General features: G+C 55.7%; 1 protein-coding gene across 2 annotated transcripts in view; it reads left to right on the forward strand.

Annotated features, from left to right (window-relative positions):
- Positions 1-19,336, forward strand: part of MYH9 (myosin heavy chain 9) — a 91,239-nt gene that overhangs the window by 48,837 nt on the left and 23,066 nt on the right. The window contains exons 4-17 of one of the 2 annotated variants that reach the window (XM_044915335.1): positions 1,164-1,191; positions 1,963-2,056; positions 5,173-5,187; positions 6,202-6,294; positions 6,753-6,816; positions 7,352-7,450; positions 7,814-7,957; positions 8,720-8,815; positions 9,824-9,942; positions 11,501-11,653; positions 12,596-12,769; positions 14,276-14,449; positions 16,645-16,759; positions 19,065-19,258. In XM_044915335.1, coding sequence (XP_044771270.1) covers positions 1,164-1,191; positions 1,963-2,056; positions 5,173-5,187; positions 6,202-6,294; positions 6,753-6,816; positions 7,352-7,450; positions 7,814-7,957; positions 8,720-8,815; positions 9,824-9,942; positions 11,501-11,653; positions 12,596-12,769; positions 14,276-14,449; positions 16,645-16,759; positions 19,065-19,258 — 1,562 coding nt within the window. The remainder of the gene's footprint in view (positions 1-1,163; positions 1,192-1,962; positions 2,057-5,172; positions 5,188-6,201; positions 6,295-6,752; positions 6,817-7,351; positions 7,451-7,813; positions 7,958-8,719; positions 8,816-9,823; positions 9,943-11,500; positions 11,654-12,595; positions 12,770-14,275; positions 14,450-16,644; positions 16,760-19,064; positions 19,259-19,336) is intronic. The other variant, XM_021687398.1, reaches the window with a different exon arrangement.

Below are 19,336 nucleotides of genomic sequence, written 5' to 3' on the forward strand. Positions count from 1 at the left end.
GGCTAGGAGGACTCCCCTGTCGCCCCTTGGCTGGGACTCCCGCTGTCCGGACGGTGCCGCCACCACCCGTCATGGTGACCTCACGACGGAGAAAGAAATAGCGGCCATTTGTGGAGTTCATTCTCTTTACTTGCCGGGCCTGTTTCATCTGTTATTTCTGTTTTCCAAGCTAATCCTGCCAGGGAGCCAGTAGCATATTTACTTTATGGATAGGGAAGCCCAGACTTGGGATGGAAATTCCTCACTGCAGCTCAAATACTAGTAAGTAGCCTGGTCCTGGATTCGGCTGGTCTGACTTCAGGGAGCTGAGGGTGCTACACGGGGTGGGATGAAGGGGGGTAAAATGAGTTTGTCTTTTCAGTTACTGCTTAAAATTGGACCTCCCGCACTGAACCAGGTCAGCCCAAATGTCTTCAAGCATTTCTGTCAAACTTAGCTTTCAAAGTGTGGACGTGAGTTGTTTACGTCTTTCCTTGCCGACTGAGTCACAGCTGGAGACCGTTGCTGAAAGTTCTGACAGCCAGGCCTCGAGACCCGAGTTGTCACAGAGACCGGTCAGAGGTTGTGATGCTGACAGGCTTCTGTTCCTTCCGAGCTGCCCCCACGTGCCAGACGCCACACGGGGTCTTCTCCCCATCACAGGGGGGCCTGGGGCTCCGGGAACCCGGGCACACGTCTGCGGGCCCACCCACGTCGTGGCTGAGGCGGCGCGGTACCCCGGGGCCGTCCCACTGCAAAGCCCACCTTGTCTGCCCCAGCCCGCACCCAGCTGCTGAACCGGCGCTCCTTACTCACAGGGGTCGGACGGTGTTTACCACACCTGCATGGGCCTTCTCTCTGCCGGCCCGCACCCCCCTTTCTGAGCTCACGGGGCAGGCCCCCCGCCTCAGCACTCGGTGCTGCAGACTGCTGGGGAGTTTTCCCCGAGCTGGTGTCCGAGGGGCGGGCAGGCAGCCAGGGTGGGCAGTCTGAGCTCCTGCCACCTGTGGATGTCCCTCGTCCGACTGAGGCATCGGGTCTGTGTCGCCAACTGGTGTGCGGGGCCCCCTCCGCAAGGGCAGCAGGCCAGGCTTTCTGCTCCTGGGCAACGGGCAGCTCTTGAAGCCCGAGGGGGAGGCGTTTGTATCTGGCAGAAGTTAACCTGGATGTTTCCTTTGTTTCAGACCGAGAGGACCAGTCCATTCTGTGCACGTAAGTGTTTCTGTCTGGGTGGTGGGGCCTTGTGTCACCCCGATTTGTTCTGACTCTGAGGGCTCCTACCGAAACCCAGGCTGATGGGTAACATTCCCAGTCAAGCCCCCGCCCCCTCCCCAAGGGATGGGCCCGAAGGGAGTAGGTTTGCTGCTCAGCAGCCCCACAGCATGGGTGAGCTTTATTTCAGGGCCAAGGACTGGCTCGCCCCCCTTGGAGGAGCCCATGCACAGTGCGGGGAGGTTCGTAGCAAGGGGGGCAAGAGGCTTCTTGACAAAGCACAGTTGGGAACGGATTGGCCTCTCCAGAGCACCTTCCTTCTGGCTCTGAACAGAAGGCTTTCTCCACTGCACGGGGGCTGCTCGCCCCGGTCCTCTGAACTTAACAAGGAGATAAAAAAACCCTGTTGCCTGCCGGGGGAGTTGATGGTACAGAACATTCCTCCAAGTGGTTCCGAAGGGACGTGTTTAAGTGCCTTTGACTTCTGAGTCAACAGCTGCCTAAAACTGATTCCTGAGACTTGGGGACACAAAGGCTGCCAAGTGACCAGGCCAGGCAGTGTGCGTGGATGTACCGCTGTCAGGCCTCCGGAGGGCCATGGGCAGGGGCCAGAGTGAGGATTCCGGAACTTAGCGCAGATCTGCCTGTTCCCGTTTCTGCCGCTAGGGGTGGGTAGTAGAACCGGAGGTGGTGTGGCATGCGTTGGGAAAGGGACAGACCTCAGGGATTTGGCCAGGCCCCCCTTGAGAACTTTCTTGGCTCTCTTGGCAGGGGTGAGTCTGGAGCTGGCAAGACCGAGAACACCAAGAAAGTCATTCAGTATCTGGCTCACGTGGCCTCCTCACACAAGAGCAAGAAGGACCAGGTGAGTGCAGGCCTTCCTCCCACGGACGCACCTGATCTTCCCGAGGAAGAGCCTTTAGTGGTCCGTGGTTTGGAGCGTTTTGGGGATCGGAGCAGAGGCCGGACCCACTGTCATGGCGGCTGCAGCTTGGCCATCCTGGGAATGGGTCCGATGGTAGCCAGTCTGCTTCCCCCCCACCCCCCAGCCTCCTAACTTTCTGAGTTGCTGTGGAAATGGGAGACCACCCGGTTTTGCGAGGCCGCACTCCCGGTGTTGGCAGCTAATTGCTGTGAGGCCTCACCCCAAGGTCGGCAGAGAGATTCCAAAACTTGGTTCTCAAGTTGATGGAGACCTGAGGCCTCTTGGGCAGGTCTGCTTTTGAGTCCCCGCTGTTTTCCCCACTGTTGAAATGCCTCTGGGTGGACAGTCCCCCAGGGAAGAGAGGAAGGGCAACTGGCAAGTCATCTCACTTCCCTTTTTCTCCCCCTCCCTCTTGATGGATTATGGTCGAACTCAGCAGTGTCCTCGCTAGGTGAGCCTTGCACGTTTACTGCACGTTCTGCACCGGGAATGCGTGTTCTGCCCATCGTGTGCCCTTGGGTTATGTAATTTTTTTCTGAGCAGCTTTTCACTCCACACCATTGTCACTTTCTGCGGCTAGACCTGTTCTCCTAGGCTCGGCTCACTGACTGTCTCTGGAGAAGGGGCGGGGTGTGACACATAGTGACCTCCTGTGCACTCTGAAATGTCAGCTCCTGCAGAGTGGGTATATGGGCCTCGTCCCCGAAGCTGTTCTCACAAACTCTGGCCGGGCGTAGAACTCCCCTGTGTGCACGGCAGCCGTGAGGCCCCGTGCTGAGCCCTGACTGAGACACGGTGGAGTGGGCGTCTGCTCCCCCGGAGCCCCACGTGTTCTGTGTCCGGACCAGAAGGAGCTGGCTGGTCCCCCGCCCCCCCGCCCCCACCTGCCGCCACTGTGCCAGTCAGGAGCCATGCCCGGAAGGCCCCACATTGGAGCTTCCCAGAGTTGGGAGTGATCCGTCTTAAGCATGCCCGTGTGGTGCTCTCTCTCTTTCCCTTAAGCACACACTCTTAAGCTTCCTTGTGAAATCTCAGTGCCCAAGGTGTCCCCTCAAGCCATCGGGGGGCCCTGCGCCGTGTCTCCGTGGCCCCCCTTACTGGGGAGCTGTGTGCAGCGTGTGTCAGTAAGTAGTGGTGTGTGTCTCTTTGCATGCAGACCTGGGGTGTGTCCTGCAGAATGTCCTAATGAGTACAGCCTTCTGGGATCGCACCAAAAGTAACTTCTCATGTGCCAAACTTCTCAAGACATTCTGAATCTTTTTCCGTGGGGCGTTAGGAGTTATATTTAGAAACTAATAAAGTTCCTCCTGCTCCGTCTCTCCAACCCCCCATTTTTCATTCTTTTCAGGCGGCCTATTTCAAACACAGAACTGTGAGGTTAGGAGTTCTCTAGCTGTGGTTTTCCTGTCTCTGAATTTGCAGTAAAATCCATTTTCTAGCTATTTATTGAATGCCTGGTGTGTGCCTGGGTCTCTGGAGGGTGACCTTGGAGTCCCTGCCCTGGAGGACGGGAGACAGGATGGGAGACAGAGCAAGAACGGAAACCTGTGTGCCTTCTGTCTGGGGTTCCAGCTGCAGAGGGGCCGCAGGCCCCGGGCACTTGGCTTGGAGACAACGGTGTGCTGGGGGGTGTGGTGATAAGTGGGAGCAAACTTGTCACATCCTATGTCTCAGATCGTAATGTGTGACGGGTACTCTGTCCCCAACTGCAGAGGTTGAATAGCTTGCCTCTCTGGCTTCTGATTACTGCTCGGGCCCTCCGTTGTAAAGGCCACTGACAGTTGGGCTGATTTCCACGCCCGAAGCCGGTACAGTGATTTTCCACACACAGCTGGGGCATGAGACACTTGAACTTGAACTTGGTTTATGGCCTTTGTGTTGTGGAGCCTGTCAGGGCAAACACTGGGCGAGAGCTGTCCCTTGCAGTGACCCAGTCGTTTGTCCCAAGACTGCCCCCTGGAATGTCCCAAACCTCACCTTGCCATGGGAGGGCCAGGCTTTGGCCAGGGCTGAAGGCTGGCAACGCACAGCTTGGGGGAAGGGACTTTCCAGCTCGACATCCGTAGCCTGAGCAGTGACCTTTGGTCCCTCCTCCTCTTCCTCCCTCTCTTTGTATATACTAGTTGGAAGCTGCTGGCAGAAACACCGCCCAGTGAAGCCCTTCAGAAACCAGATGGGTAATTCCAAACCTTATGAGCATAGGCTACCAGCAGACCCTCCTAACGTCATAGCATGCAAATGTTATTGAAAAATAAAGGTTTCTTCTGCTCCCAGTTATGGGTCAATAAAGAAGAACCCAGAGGTTAGCCCTCACTGTTGTGTCCATGGAGCCTGGCTCCAGCCTCCGAAGCAGCAGCTCCCTGGTTGGCCTGGTGGCCCCTCGTTCCACAGCAACAGCATGTGGTCCCAAAACAGAGACCTTAGCTTTGCTTCCAATTCGGGGCCGGTGGCGGCGGGCCCTGGTGGGGACCGTGCTCCCATCTGTCTGTGGAAACAGGAATGGGAGTGGCTCCGCCAGCCTGGCAGCCTGGCCTGTGCTTTGAGAGGAACGTTTTAGTGGGTGGGGGAGCAGCGCTCATCCAAATTGGGCTTCGAAGACCCGCCCGAGCCCTGTGGGTGGGGGCCCCGGGTCCCGAGACTGCTGGTGCCAAGCACACACGGATGGCCTGCTCAGTGGCTTTGACCCCTGCCTGGCCACGTGGCTCCGCTGACCCTCCACGTATCTGTGTAGTGTGAAAACAGAAGGCTCCCAGGCCCCTGGGTGGGGGGGAGCCCTGGCCGAGGCTGGCTGTTGGAGGAGGAGGCCTGCCTGGGCCCGTTCCCGTCTCTGGTGGGTTTCCGGCCCTGATCCGGGGCTCTGCAGACGAATCTCGTCTGCAGCAGGTGTGCCTGGAAGGCTGTGCCTCACGACTCTCCTGGGAGCTCCTGCTACTACCAGTTTTCCTTTTCATCACTCACAGGCAGCCGTTCCCGGAAAATCCTGGCTTAAGTCCAGCCTTGCTAATAAATACAAAAGCCGGCCTGGCCCTTGTGTGATGTTCTTTCCCCCTTGAGAGAACCCAGGTATTAAGGTGAATGAGAGCCGAATTTTCCTCAGCCAGTGGCCTGCTGGGAAGGTGATGGCTGCTTCCAGAATTGATCTGATCTGACCGGGTAGAACTCCAAGCAAGGCTGGGGCAGGGCGGGAGCCGTGGCGGTGACTGACAGGTGTTAGGTAGACTTGAATTGGTACCTGCTTTGCTGGTTGATAGCTGGGTGACCTTGGGCAAATCATGTTCTCTCCCTCGACCTCATTTTTCTCTTCTGTGAAATGGGGCCACCCGGTTTTGCCTACCCTGAGTCTCATGAGGACCCGGGGATGATAGGAAGGCATAAGGAGGTGTTTTGTCAACCACTGAGTCTCATGAGACCACAAGTAGAGTTCGTGGGTGTTACTGATAAGCAGTTTGGAACCCAGAGTGGGCCTTGTTGATCCCCCCGCTGGGAGACCTGACATGCTGGCAGCAGGCTTGGGGGATGTCGGGACAGGGTCCTGCAAGGAAAATGCAGTGTTTGTTAGGACATGGATGAAACGAGCTGGTATCTTTTGTGGAGCTGGTTCTCTATCTCCTTGTCCTGTGAAGAGGAAAAAAAATGTTGTTGGGTCTCGGGTGGGGCCTAGAGGCACGGAGGGCAGAGAGAAGCCATTGTATCTAGAGGGTGGGGACTCTGTGCACGAGAAGAAAGGGCACCTTTCCTTGGTTCACGTGCTGCTTCCGACGCGTCCTCCACAGTCGGTCTGGGCCATCGTCCCAGGCTCCCTAGAGTGGGGAGAGCCACCCACCTTCCCTTTCTAGGGACACTGGTTGGTCGGTCCTGGGAAGGAAGTTCAAACCAGTGAAGGTTTCCAAAGGCCTGGTGGGAAGGTCGCTCTCAAGTGACACGGGCCAGGCCGAGGCTGGCATGACCGGATCCCATCTGGAAGTTTCTGTTCCTGGCCTGGTGGGCACGTAGGCAACGGCTCTGCCACCGTCCTCTGCCTCGCGGCAGGTTTGACAGCCCAAGCCACTGCCCGGCCTTCACTGCACCTCTGGGTTCCCTTCCAGGGCGAGTTGGAGCGGCAGCTGCTTCAGGCCAACCCCATCCTGGAGGCCTTCGGGAATGCCAAGACTGTGAAAAATGACAACTCCTCACGATTTGTGAGTAGCGGCCAGCCGCACCCAGCTTGTGGGGCCGGGGCTCCCACCCACAGCTTCGGCGCACATCGCCTTCCTGGCCTGTCGCGTGGAGTAGGCTGGGTCTCGCTCCAGTCTCTGTGGCTCTGCCTACGTGGCTTCTTCAACCCGGGTGGCAAAAAGGAGGGGGACAGAGTGGGGAGTTACCTGCCAGTCCCACCGATTGTCCCTTTGTAGCCCATGGCCAGTTAGAAGCCGGGGCCAGCTCAAGGAGTGGGGAACACTTGTGCGCCTCAGCGGAGGGGTGTGGGCACCTCTTGACCCTGTCCTGGCCTAGGCTCCAAGCAGCGGGGCCCTCTGAGTCCTGAGTATCCAGGCAGTGTGGGCACAGGGCCCCTGGTCTCCCAAGTGGGCAGTCTCTTGCTTTTGTCCCTCAGGCTGGTTGAGGGGGCCTCTGATGGCTTCATCTATCTTTCCTTTAGGGCAAATTCATTCGCATCAACTTTGATGTCAATGGCTACATCGTTGGAGCCAACATTGAGACTTGTATCCTTGGTTAATTGCAGCCGGGGTGTCTGGTCTGGCGGGGAGGGACGAGACCTTGGTGGAGAAGCAGCCTGATTCCGGCAGCTGCCCCCCTCACGGGCCTCTTGGGACACCTCACCCCTTGCGTTCGGAGGAGTACCAGGAGCAGCTCCTTGAACACCGGACCCTGAACAGCAGGAGAAAGCTGTGCCTCGGAAGGGATGCGACGATGAAGACCCTCCAGTGTGGTTCCCGGAGGGGCGGGGTTTGAGTAGGTGCTACTTTATTTCTCCCCGGTGTAGGCATTATAGCCTTGCTGGTGAGAATATCCTGCTCTCCATCCCCTTGTTAGAGGGGGCTCTTTAAAGACAGGGCTCCCGAGTGTGGGAGCTGCTGTTTGCCAGGCTCTACGCCCAGAAGGAAAGAGCCAAGACAGTTTGCTTTTGTTTTATTTTGCCATTTGCTGTCTGGTGAGGTTCAGTTGCTTTTGACAGGGGCCGGGAAAGTAGGGAGTTGCCTTTCCTCCTGTGTGCACGGTTCCTTAACATTCGCGAAGATCTTTTGGAGAAATCTCGTGCCATCCGCCAAGCCAAGGAGGAGCGGACCTTCCACATCTTTTACTACCTGCTGTCCGGGGCTGGGGAGCACCTGAAGAGTGAGTAGTGGGCCCAGCAGCCTGGCCTGTGGTCTGCCGGCCCCAGTCAGGCCACACATTGCAGTTGGGGAATGCAAACGCCTCCCGTCCGAGGCCTTGGCCTTTTCTTCTGACCATGCCAGAGAAAAGCCGGGGTGGTCAAGTCTGCCTCTGAGAGTCAGGGGGCCCTGATGCTCTCAGAGGCTACGTGCAAGGGAGTCTCAGCGATCCGAGGGGAGAGCATTTCTGGCTACTCTGCCGTTCTGGGCTTTTCTCAGGCCTTTAGGGGTGCTTCCCATTCTCCCAGACCATGGAGGTCAGAGTGCTGCCTAGAGCGCTGGTTACAGCCCCTCACTGACCCGCCTTGCCCTCCACCCCTTTCAGCTGATCTCCTGTTGGAGCCGTACAACAAATACCGCTTCCTATCCAATGGGCACGTCACCATCCCAGGGCAGCAGGACAAGGACATGTTCCAGGAGACCATGGAGGCCATGAGGATTATGGGCATCCCAGAAGAGGAACAAATGGGTACAGAGCTGGCCCTCCTGTGGCTGAAGGAGGGGAGGCGGGGGGCTGGTCATCACGCCCTTGGAGGCAGCTGAGGCCTGGGGAGAGCTTCCCGTTGGCTCTGACTTTGGGGGAGGCCTGTAGAGGCCAGGAGGAAGGCCTCCAGCATGTGGGAAACGGTGCCTCAGTCAGGGTTATTCGCTCCCAGCAGTACCACAGGCATTTATGCCCAGGAGAATAAGGCCAGGCGCTTACCTGCTCAGGGCTTGGGTCTTCTGCTCCATTCCTGCTTTGTCTCGGTGGAGTATGGAAAGGGGCCCGGGCTGGGGTCTTTGCATTGGTGAAAGTGGGACATGCCCGTGTCTTCCTGTTGCCCCAGAAGGAGGGTAGAGAGGCCTTGTGGCTTTATTTTTGAAAGATTGGGGAGAGGGAGAGTATGCCCTGTTCTTTAGCGTGAGGGTTGGAGCCACCTTGGCTCAGCCATAGACAGTATGTCAGTGGTGGGCACAGTTTTGTCTGATAGAACTTCATTTATAAAAATAGGCAGTAGGCCCTGAGGCCAGAGGCATGTTCTTGGTCCAGATTTAAAAGTTTTGGGAGTTTTAACAGAGCTCGAGTCCAAGTAGAGGGCTGGCTGCCCAAGCCGAGGCCTGCCAGAGGCCCTAGTGATGGGCTGTCCATGGCTTGTCCTGTTCAAGGGCCCCTGAGGGAGTGACTGCCCCTACCCAGGGGCTTATTCCAATCCCCGCCTGGTTCTGAGCTGTCTTCGATTGCCCCCCAAAGGCTTGTTGCGAGTCATCTCGGGCGTTCTTCAGCTCGGCAACATTGTCTTCAAGAAGGAGCGTAACACCGACCAGGCGTCCATGCCCGACAACACAGGTAATGCTTGTGGTCCTGTCACCTGGAACACGGGGCCCACGGTCTGGGTTTGGATTTGCTCGGGAGAAGAAGTCTTGTAGGAATTCTAGCCAAACCTTTCTTTTTCATTTTATGTGTATTCGTGGCTGGCTATTGCTCTGTTTTTTTTTTTTTTTTTTTTTTTACAGATTTTATTTATTTGACAGGGAGACTGTGTGTGCACAAGTGGGGGGAGGGGCAGAGGCCGAGGGAGGAGCAGACACCCCACTGAGCAGGGAGCCTGACTCAGGGCTCCATCCCAGGACCCCGGGATCATGACCTGGGCCGAAGGCAGACGCTTAACCGACCAAGTCACCCAGGCATCCCATGCTCTGTATTTTTTTTTTTATAAAATAGACACAAATGTGACCCTGGTGTGTCTTCAGGGAGTAAGCCTCAGAAGGAATTAGGAAAGCCCTTGATCATGCCGACCAGCGTTTCCCTCCGTTGTTCTAGAGGCCAAACCAGTTGTCCCAGTTAGTAAAACCTTGATTTCTGCTGATGCTCCATCTCATGCGTGCCTTCCCCGTGAACACGTTAGGACCATGGACTGCTGCCATCCTCACATTTGCTGCTCGGCCACTGCCATTCCCTGAGTCACTGCAAATGACCCCATTTAAGCTGTCAGTCTTAATGTGCCCTTGTTGGGGCTTTTGAAAAAACATAACACACGCGTGTTGGGATTGTAAAAGATGTTCCCGTGGGACGTGTGCTCTTGCACCCCCAGCGCCTCCCTGACACTTCCTCACTCACCGTGTGGCCAGGGATGTGCAGAGGAACCGGCCCCGGGCCCCCAGTGAGGAGGCGCCACGGCCACGGGGTCTGAGGGGAGAGCTGGGCACTCTGCGCCCTGCTGAAGAGGGGCCTGGAGCCAGTTGTCCTGGTAATGATCGCTCAGTTACCACCTCTCGGTTGAGCAGAGGGACTCATTCTCTCGGGTGTAATTAAAACTTCTCACCCCTCCCTTCCTCACTCTTTGAAAAATCGCAGCTGCCCAGAAAGTGTCCCACCTCTTGGGTATCAACGTGACAGATTTCACCAGAGGGATCCTCACCCCGCGCATCAAGGTGGGACGGGACTATGTCCAGAAGGCGCAGACTAAGGAACAGGTATGCCCTCTGGCCAGGGGGTCGGGCTGCCTCCTAGCAGGGTCACTGCGGCGGCCAGTTTGGGGCCCGCGCTGGGCCCCTGCTGTGATAGGCACCTTGCCTGGGTCCCTCATTCAGGCCTCGCAGCAGTTCGGGGAGCAAGGTGGTGTTTACCCCCAGTGAGAACATGAGAAAACGGGCCCCAGGGAGTCAGGAGGCTGCCCGAAGCCAGTGGCTTGGGAAAGGCTGTGGTTACGTCGTGCCCCTTTGCATCGAGTTGACATTGAGACTGATGGGTCGGCAAGTGTGGACGCATGTCCTACTCGGGTGTAGAGTGAAGCGAGAACTCGCTGTTTCTCTAGCACAACTCATTCAGGTGCCAGGACGGCGGCATCCACCGCCCTTGAAGGCCGTGCCAAGCGGTTGTCTCTCCACCACCTGCTGTCTCGTTGCGCGTGGTGAGAGACAGCCCTCGGCTGCACCGCACCGGTGGGCCTTCCTCCCCCAGGAGCTGGGGTCCCTCCCCAGCCAGGCCTCTCTGTTGCCACTGGTGGTGGGCGTTTTTAAGGTGCTATGCTCCCACCTCTCAAAAATACTTTGGAGTCCACATTGATGAGTCCTTTTGCCTAGGACTGCCGTCCATGTCCACGCTGGCGGCTGTGGGCCCGCGGGCGATGCTCTGCACAGAGCCGTCCCACCACAGCCGAGAATGCTGTTTTCAAAAGACGGCGTGCATAATTATTACCAGCTGTTCATTTCCCTAATAATTAAAGAGCCTTTATTTTTCCATATGAAGCTACTATATGAATACTTCAGATTCAGAAAATACAGAAAAATCTAGAAAAAGAAAAAAAAATTGTCACAGTCCTAACCAGTGACAGGTATTGGGCAGCTCTTTATTTCCTGCAAGGTTTTTTCTTTCTTTTAATTTTTATTTTATTTGTTTGTTTATTTTAAGTAGGCTCCATGCCCAGCTTGGAGCCCAGAATGGGGCTTGAACTCACGACCCTGAGATCAAGACCTGAGCTGAGATCAAGAGTTGGACGCTTAACTGACTGAGCCACCCAGGCGCCCCCAGTGCTTTTTCTTTCTAAAACTTAGTTGTCACCCTGGCTTGTTTTATTGTGGAACTGTTCCAGCATTTGCAAAACAGGATAGTGTAATGAGCCCCATGTGCCTATTGTACAGGCAGCTTTAAGAGTTACTGACTCCCGGCCAGTCTTGGCTCATCATTAATCTTATTTTCCCACCTCCCACATGGCATTATTTGAGGGAAACCTCACAGACCTTACCATTTCTTCTGTAGATACCTCAGTATGTCCCTATTTATCCTAAAAAGGTCTTTGCAAATGTCTAAGTGCTTAATGCAATGCCTGTATTGTTGGGCATCTAAGTCGTTTCAGTTTTGGGTCATTATAAATAACATTGCAGTGACCGTATTTGTGCGTGAAGGTTTTTTTCCTATGCTCAGGGCTGTCCCTCTGGGGGAAGGCCCCGCAGGTAGAGTGACTGGAGCAAAGGCCCCTTGTGCCTGACATTCTGTCCCCCTGGGTGTGTCCCCTCCCTCCCCCCACCCCAGGCTGACTTTGCCATCGAGGCCTTGGCCAAGGCCACCTACGAGCGAATGTTCCGCTGGCTGGTGCTGCGCATCAACAAGGCTCTGGACAAGACCAAGAGGCAGGGCGCCTCTTTCATCGGCATCCTGGACATCGCCGGCTTCGAGATCTTTGATGTGAGCTCCTCTCTTGTGCTCTCTTGGCCACCGTCTCCCTGAGCGCGGAGTCTTCTTTCCTCTGGCCCCACGGCAGTCCGAGTGGGCCAGCTCGTCCCTCGCGTGGAGACAGGACACCTCAGTTGGGCATATTTGAAGCTCCAACAGGCACGCCTGTTCCCAAGTGGCAGTGCTAGAGAGAACGGGAGCTTCTAGCGGGCGTCCTGGGAGCCTTCACGGGCAGGTGCTTTCTGAGATTTACTCTTTCAGCGACTTTATTGAGCGTTGGGACAGGACACTGTCTCTGCCCATGAAGACTGAGGTCTGGCTGGGAAAAATGATACTTGCAGTAGATCAGAGGTTCTTAACCTGGGGTCCATGGCAGGTTCCAGAGAGACCGTGAACTCGGTGGGGGGCCGGGGGCGGGGGAGTACCTCTAGTTTTCACTAACGTCTCATTGACGTGATGTATTTCTTTTGAATTGTGAATTAAGCAAGATACACAAGCCACAGTTGCCCTGGTGGCGCTCGGGGCCTGTCTCCAGTGGCAGTCAGACGCTTTCCCACCACAGTAGTGGTGGAGATGTGATGTCCTTCACGCTCAAACCCCTGGAAGTTAGGAAGCCCACAGCTTGTGCTTATTAATGAGGAAGCACCATGTATTGGTATGGCACAGTATTTTGATAATTATATTTCAACATAACATCTATTTTATTCATTTTCAAATTTTGTTCCCAGAGAGGCTTTACCGAACTTCTAGAAAGGTCCATGGGCCCCAGGCAGTGAGGAACCCCTGCTCTGGGTTTGATAAGGGAAGGCACCTGCCTGTCTGGGCTCCCCGGGGGCCAGCACTGAGCTGCCCAAGGAGGTCCATCCTAAATACCCGTCCCACTTCTCCCCGAGGGGCCGCGGCTTCATGGCGGGAGGGTGGGCACCCCTCTGACGTAGCCCTCTCTTCCTGCAGCTGAACTCCTTCGAGCAGCTCTGCATCAACTACACCAACGAGAAGCTGCAGCAGCTCTTCAACCACACCATGTTCATCCTGGAGCAGGAGGAGTACCAGCGCGAGGGCATCGAGTGGAACTTCATCGACTTCGGCCTCGATCTGCAGCCCTGCATCGACCTCATTGAGAAGCCAGTAAGAGCCAGACCTGCTCAGACCTCAGACCTGGCTTGTCAGTCGTCCCCTCGGGGGGAGTGGGGGGCGCCTTGCCTCCCACTCCACGTTGACTTGGGAGTGTGGGGGATTGTGTCTGGTTCCTCTCCCTGTCGATGCCACCTGCAGGAATAGGCCCTCGGGCTCAGATCTGGGGCCTGGGGGCCTTGCCCAGCTGCCAGCCAGGTGGGGCTGTGGCTGGTGCCCAAGTATCCCGTCTTCAGTCCCAGAAGACCACCCAGCGTTTATCTGAGGGGTGGGCTCAACAAGCCTTTCTTTGTCTTAAAAGAAACGGGCTTGCTGGTAGGTCATAGCATCCTGTCCCAGGTGCTTTTGCTGCAGCGTGGCGTTGGGCAGACCCAGGGTGATGAGTGCTGCTCCCGGTACAGTTGCTGAGTCTGTCCCCCTTTAGGGCTAACTGGGCACCAGAGCTTCCGTCCCACAGCATTGGCTGTTGGTGGGAGGCGGGAGCCAGAGAGCCTTCCTTCTTTCCTTCACTTTTGTAGTGAAAGCTCTTGCAGGGGCGGTTGGGGTCACCTGCTTGTGTTTTAGGTTGGACAGGATGTGCTCCTTCATGGAGCCTGAGCTGTTTTCTTGCTCTGGGTTATCTCTCAGTTGAGTTACAGCACTGTACTCGTATCTTTCCAGAGTCCTGAGCTGCTGAAAACGGGTACAACCAGAGTTACACTGAAATGCCAGTTAGCTGGAAGATCTAGGGGGCAGTTTGTGCATTTGGAAGTATTAGTTAATGTTGGGGGCAGGGGTTGAAATGATTCATGATCCTAACGTGAAGCAGTTTACTTTTGTGATGAGTTTTTCTTAAGTCAGATGTGTTTGCCAATGAGCAAGATCCTATCTGGCTTTGAGTCTCGTCAGCCAGGCTCCACAGCGTTTCAGTCTGTCTTATCAATTCAGTGTGCTGCTGGGGCTCTGGGGGCTTCCTTGGAGGACTTGCTCGAAATCTCACATCTCACCACATTGTGGTGCAGACACGGCGTGGGGGGCAGTGTCTCAGAGTGGCTCCAGGGGGGCAGGTGCCTGTTGAGGACAGCCCCCCGGCGTGCGGGTCATGGCATACATCCGTCAAACCTACCAGATGATTTCCAGGGCACTGAGCTGGAGAAACTCTGATGGATCACCTGGTAAAGTGTGTCAGCCACAGCCTAGACCTCAGACGTTTCTTTTTAAATTAGAACTTTATTATTATTTTTTAAAATGGGCTCCATGCCCAATGTGGGGCTCGAACTCATGACCCTGAGGTCAAGAATCACCCGCCGTACCCACTGAGCCAGCCAGGCACCCCTAGACTAGAATTCCTGAGTTGAGTTCTGCTAATGCTTCTTTTTACCCTCCCTGTGGGGGCGAGTGCCGCCTGTCCTCTGCTGAGATTCTGGGGATTCTGAATCCTAACCTCTGGCTTCTGGTGAGGGCAGGGATGGGGTGGGTCCCTGGGTCGTGCTCACCTGTGTGATGCTGTGTTTTTCCCAGGCAGGGCCCCCTGGCATCCTGGCCCTGCTGGATGAGGAATGCTGGTTCCCCAAAGCCACCGACAAGAGCTTCGTGGAGAAGGTGGTACAGGAACAGGGCACCCACCCCAAGTTCCAGAAGCCCAAGCAGCTGAAGGACAAAGCTGATTTCTGCATCATCCACTATGCAGGCAAGGTGAGGCGAGCACACGCACAGCTGGACCTCATTGGGGGAGGTGGAGATGATTCTGTCTAGGCCGAGGAGCTGGGCAGCCCTGCGGGCGGGGCGGGGGACAGTGCCTGTCCAGCGGGGTGCCCCGTGGCAGGAATCAGCGTTCACACGGCGCTCCCACCTCACGGAGCCCCGTCCTGTGTGCCATTGTACGAGGAGCTTGCAGCAGTCCTGTACGGTGCTTGGGCTGGTACTCGGGTCTTGTCATTAGCTGCATTTTCCGGGCGCAGAAGGGAGATTTGTGCTAAAGGCAGACGCTGGAGTTTGAATTAGAACCCTGCCACTTGTCAGTGGTGTGACTTTGGGCCAGTTAACCTCTCTGAGCCTTGGTCACCTCATCTGGAAAATCAGTAAGCACCGCTGTGCAGCGTTACGTGTATTCAGTGAGCTGGGGCAGCCCGGTGCTCGGCGCAGGTCAGTGCTCTGGGCGGGGCCGCTTGGCCTCCGCACGCCTGATGTCACAGCTGCACCGTCCGCAGTGTCCGGACTGTCGTGTGCATCCGGGAACGCTTAGTAGCACTCCTGGCTTCTACCCACCAGAGGTCAGTAGCACTCTCCTTAGATGTGACAGAAAGGTCTCTGGACGTCGCCAAACATGGGATGGGGGCACAGTGGCCTGGCTGAGAGCCACCATTGTGGGTGACAGCTTCGTTAGGGCCAAGGATGCCCAGCGACAAAATGGCAAAACTGCTGTCATCCCGAACTGGGGAGGGGTGTCCCGAGTCCACAGAGATCTGTACTTACAATAAAGCTGGTTTCAGCAGGTTCTGTGTTCCTTGCTCGAAGCTCCTAACAGTTGCAGCCAGAACATGTGATGAGTCGGGCCAAGCGAGCCTTGAGCTCTCACAGTTCTGGAGCCGCACCTGGTCCTCACCGGGGTCCTCGCCCGCTGCTCCTGCAGATGCTGAAGCACACAGCTCTTGAGTTTAAAAACACCCATTAAAAAAACCAAAAAACAAACAAACGAAAAACCCCAAACCAACCAGTCCTGTTCCTATAGTTAGCTAAGGTAATGTCCCTAAGCCTACATTCCCACTTCTGTCTTTGTTAGAAATGCACGCACGGGCAGAGCTGCTCACAGGGCTCTTACTGCAGTATTATTTATAATGCAAAACACCAGTCACATTGCACAGCCCATCGGCGCGAGCCTGAACCGTGAAACTGGCCGCGTGCGTCCACGCCTGGGCTGCAGGGCAGCAACCGAAGGGACAGGCGTGCTGGCTGTGCGCAGGCGGCCAGATGGCCAGGACGCGGTCTCGGGGGCTTCGTTGCCTCCCTGGAGGTAGCAGGAAGCCAGCATCACACACCTCATCGTTGACAGCAGCACACCTGTGGGAGAACCTCCAGACGGGGCCGTAGAGGAGCCCCGGCCCCAGGACAGTGGTCACCTGTGTGCCGTGCTGTGGGTTAGCAAGAGGGAGGCCGAGGCGGCCTGCACTCGGTATCGTTCTGGGGTCTTTGCAGTGAAAGTACAATGGATTACTCATTAAGAACGTATTTCAGGGGACGCCTGGGTGGCTCAGTTGGTTAAGCGGCTGCCTTCGGCTCAGGTCATGATCCCAGGGTCCTGGGATCGAGTCCCACATCGGGCTCCTTGCTCAGCAGGGAGCCTGCTTCTCCCTCTGCCTGCCTCTCCCCCTGCTTGTGTTCTGTCTCTCTCTCTGACAAATAAATAAAATCTTTAAAAAAAAAAAGAACGTATTTCAGAAAATAAGAATGATAACAAGCTCAGGGAAAACTCGGGCATCCTGAGAAGATAAAGCAAAAATCCTTGCCCTGTTAATTAAAAGGAATATTGTAACATTTTGGTTTTGTCCTGCCAGGATTTTTCTTCCTTATGAATATATTACCTAAAAAAAAGAACAAAAACAAAAAAACAAAAACAGGATATTCTGTTATATTGCCACAACCTAAATGTCTCAGCAGTCCCCCATTGTTGGATATTTGTGTTGTGTGTAGGTTTTCCCTGTTCTGCGTCCCACCTCCGAGAATGTCCTGCTGATGCCCTGCTGCCCTCCTCACTCATTTCTTTCTGGGGGAAGGAAATACCAGGTCAAGGGGTGTTGGCGTTTTTAACTTTTCCGCCCTTGGGGCCGGCTGGTTTTCGGAGTGCTTGTGTCCCCAGAGCAGCCTGTGACTCGGGCCCCCGACTCTCGCAGGTGGACTACAAGGCTGATGAGTGGCTGATGAAGAACATGGACCCCCTGAACGACAACATCGCCACGCTTCTGCACCAGTCCTCCGACAAGTTCGTCTCAGAGCTGTGGAAGGATGGTACGCCCTTTGCCCCCCACCCTTGCCTCCCTGTGGCCGTGGCCGGCCTCTTCTTGCCTTCCTTCGCCGCGGTCCCAGGACGAGGGCCGGGCCTCCACCCGTGGGAAGGCCACGGCGGCCCAGCGCCTCCTCACGCGGGTGTCCCGTCCTGCGGGTCCCCCTCTCCATGGCAGGCTGGTGGCCCTGGAGTTCTTTTTCCTTGCTTCTGTCGGTTCCTCCTTTGCCTCTGCCCGGTTTTGCTTTAACCTCTCTGTTGCAGAGATGCAGAGCACTCAGAGAGCCTATTTCTATCAACGCTTTCCCATTCTCCACCTAGAACCAGGTGACTGGCCACCCGGAGTGCTGACCCTTGTGTGTGGTGCATCCAGGGCTGTGTGGGGCACGCTTCTGCTGAGTGTTCCCACCCCTTGGCTCTTCCTGCCTGACTGTCCCTTTCCTTGGTCTGCCCCTGGCTTGTGGGTAGGCTGTCAATCTAGATCTTGGGCCGGGGGGAACCAGCATAAAAATTCATATTCTCAGAGTTTCACCCCCTGAAGGCGGCACCATCTTGCTGCCTGAATGGCTGCGGGCGTCTTAGCATGAGTTTTAGGAGTCCTGTGCCCTGCTGTGTGTATGTGCACCCGAAAGCTAAAAGAGCCTGTGTGCTTTCATTTGGCGCTCTCAGCAAGGTCCTGCTCCTTCTGGGCCAGGCCTCCGGGGGGTAGGACGCGCTCACCTGAAATAGCCGGTTATCATGGGGCACATTCACCCTTCCTCTGAGCAACCTGAGTGGCCTTCACAAGCCACCCACTCCCAGGAAGCCTTCCGTAGCCAGTGAAATGGGCCCTGGGTGTGTGAGGTCAAAAATGCCTCCCATTTTTTTTTTTTTTTTTAAAGATTATTTATTTATTTATTTGAGAGAGAGAGAGAGAGAAACAGCATGAGAGGGGATAGGGTCAGAGGGAGAAGCAGGCTCCCCGCTGAGCCGGGAGCCCGATGCGGGACTCGATCCCAGGACTCCGGGATCATGACCTGAGCCGAAGGCAGTCGCTCAACCAACTGAGCCACCCAGGCGCCCAGTGCCTCCCATTTTAATTGACCGGTTCAGCGAGTCTGTCCTCACACTCGGCCCCTGTCTTGAGCACCTGTTGTTTTTGCTGTCTTCAGATGAATCCTAGAGATTTGGCCACAGAGGAATAGGAAACAGACTTTTTGTCACAGAGTCCTTCGCTTTTACAACCAGGAGCAAAAGCCTTCAAATTTAATATTGCTCTTGCTTAAAATGGACCTCCAATCACCAGCCACTTTGGTTGTTGGGTTTGCTTGTTCCTTTGCTTTCACCTCGGAGGAAGCGGTTCTTTCATTGCTCTGGGCATGTGCCACGGTGCTAAGGGCTACTTCCCCGGAGGGCGTTGGAGATGATAAAGACCTGTGAGCTAGGAGACCCAGCAAGATACAAGAGCGGGAAGGGGTCTGCAGGCTTTTTGGGACCTCTCTGCTCCTGATGCCACATGCTGCTCTAGGCCCCCGATTTATTTATGTATTTATTTTATTTTTGAAGATTTTATTTATTTGTCAGCGAGCGAGAGAGGGCACAAGCAGGGGCAGGGGCAGGCAGAGGGAGAAGCAGGCTCCCTGCTGAGTGTGGGACTCGATCCCAGGACCCTGAGATCATGACCTGAGCTGAAGGCAGACGCTTAACCAGTTGAGCCACCCAGGCTCCCCTAGGTCCCCAATTTAGAGGTATCTGCACGGGAGGCCTTCAGACAGTGAAGGAATCATCCAGAGTCCTAATAACCATGGCAGGTAGCTTTACAGTTGCCATTTCTAACTTCTAGCTCTGTGCCCTTAGGTAAAGGTCAGTGTGAATTCAGGATACTGATTTTTTTTTTCTTAATGGGACTATGGAACTATAGGATTCTGTAGGTCAAGTTTTAACACCTCCTTAGAGCCACCCTAGTGAAGTAGCCAGGCTCGCTCTTCTGAGATCCTGTTGCAGCTTTATTACATCTCTCTGGGAACGAGCTTGCACAGTTGGCTGAAGATGGGTAATATGAACGTGGGGTTAGCCAGTGGACCACCCCACCCCCCTGCCCAGTGGCTTTGCAGGCTCTCCAAACCCTTTCCCGCCTCCTGTTCACAAAGTCAAGTTTGCTGAACGTTCGGAGTTGACCTTAGCCCTCTGTGTAGATTCTAAGTAGAGATGGTCTCTCTGTTCTGTAGTCTCTCCTCCTCCTGTCCGGGTGTGTCTGTCTGTCTCTCCTGTCCCTCCACCCCCCGCTAGGACCACTGGGCATTCATGTGCTTTTTTGGGTGGTCTCTGCAGTGGACCGCATCATCGGCCTGGACCAGGTGGCTGGCATGTCAGAGACGGCGTTGCCCGGGGCCTTCAAGACGCGGAAGGGCATGTTCCGGACGGTGGGCCAGCTTTACAAAGAGCAGCTGGCCAAGCTGATGGCCACGCTGAGGAACACCAACCCGAACTTCGTCCGCTGCATCATCCCCAACCACGAGAAGAAGGTGCGGGTGCTGGGCCCCTGTGTGTCTCCCTGCGCAGAAGTGGTGCTTCCCCACGCCCCCATGCTAAGAGCCTCGGCG

Source organism: Neomonachus schauinslandi, chromosome 5 (genome assembly GCF_002201575.2).
Source record: "Neomonachus schauinslandi chromosome 5, ASM220157v2, whole genome shotgun sequence".
Lineage (NCBI taxonomy): Eukaryota > Metazoa > Chordata > Mammalia > Carnivora > Phocidae > Neomonachus > Neomonachus schauinslandi.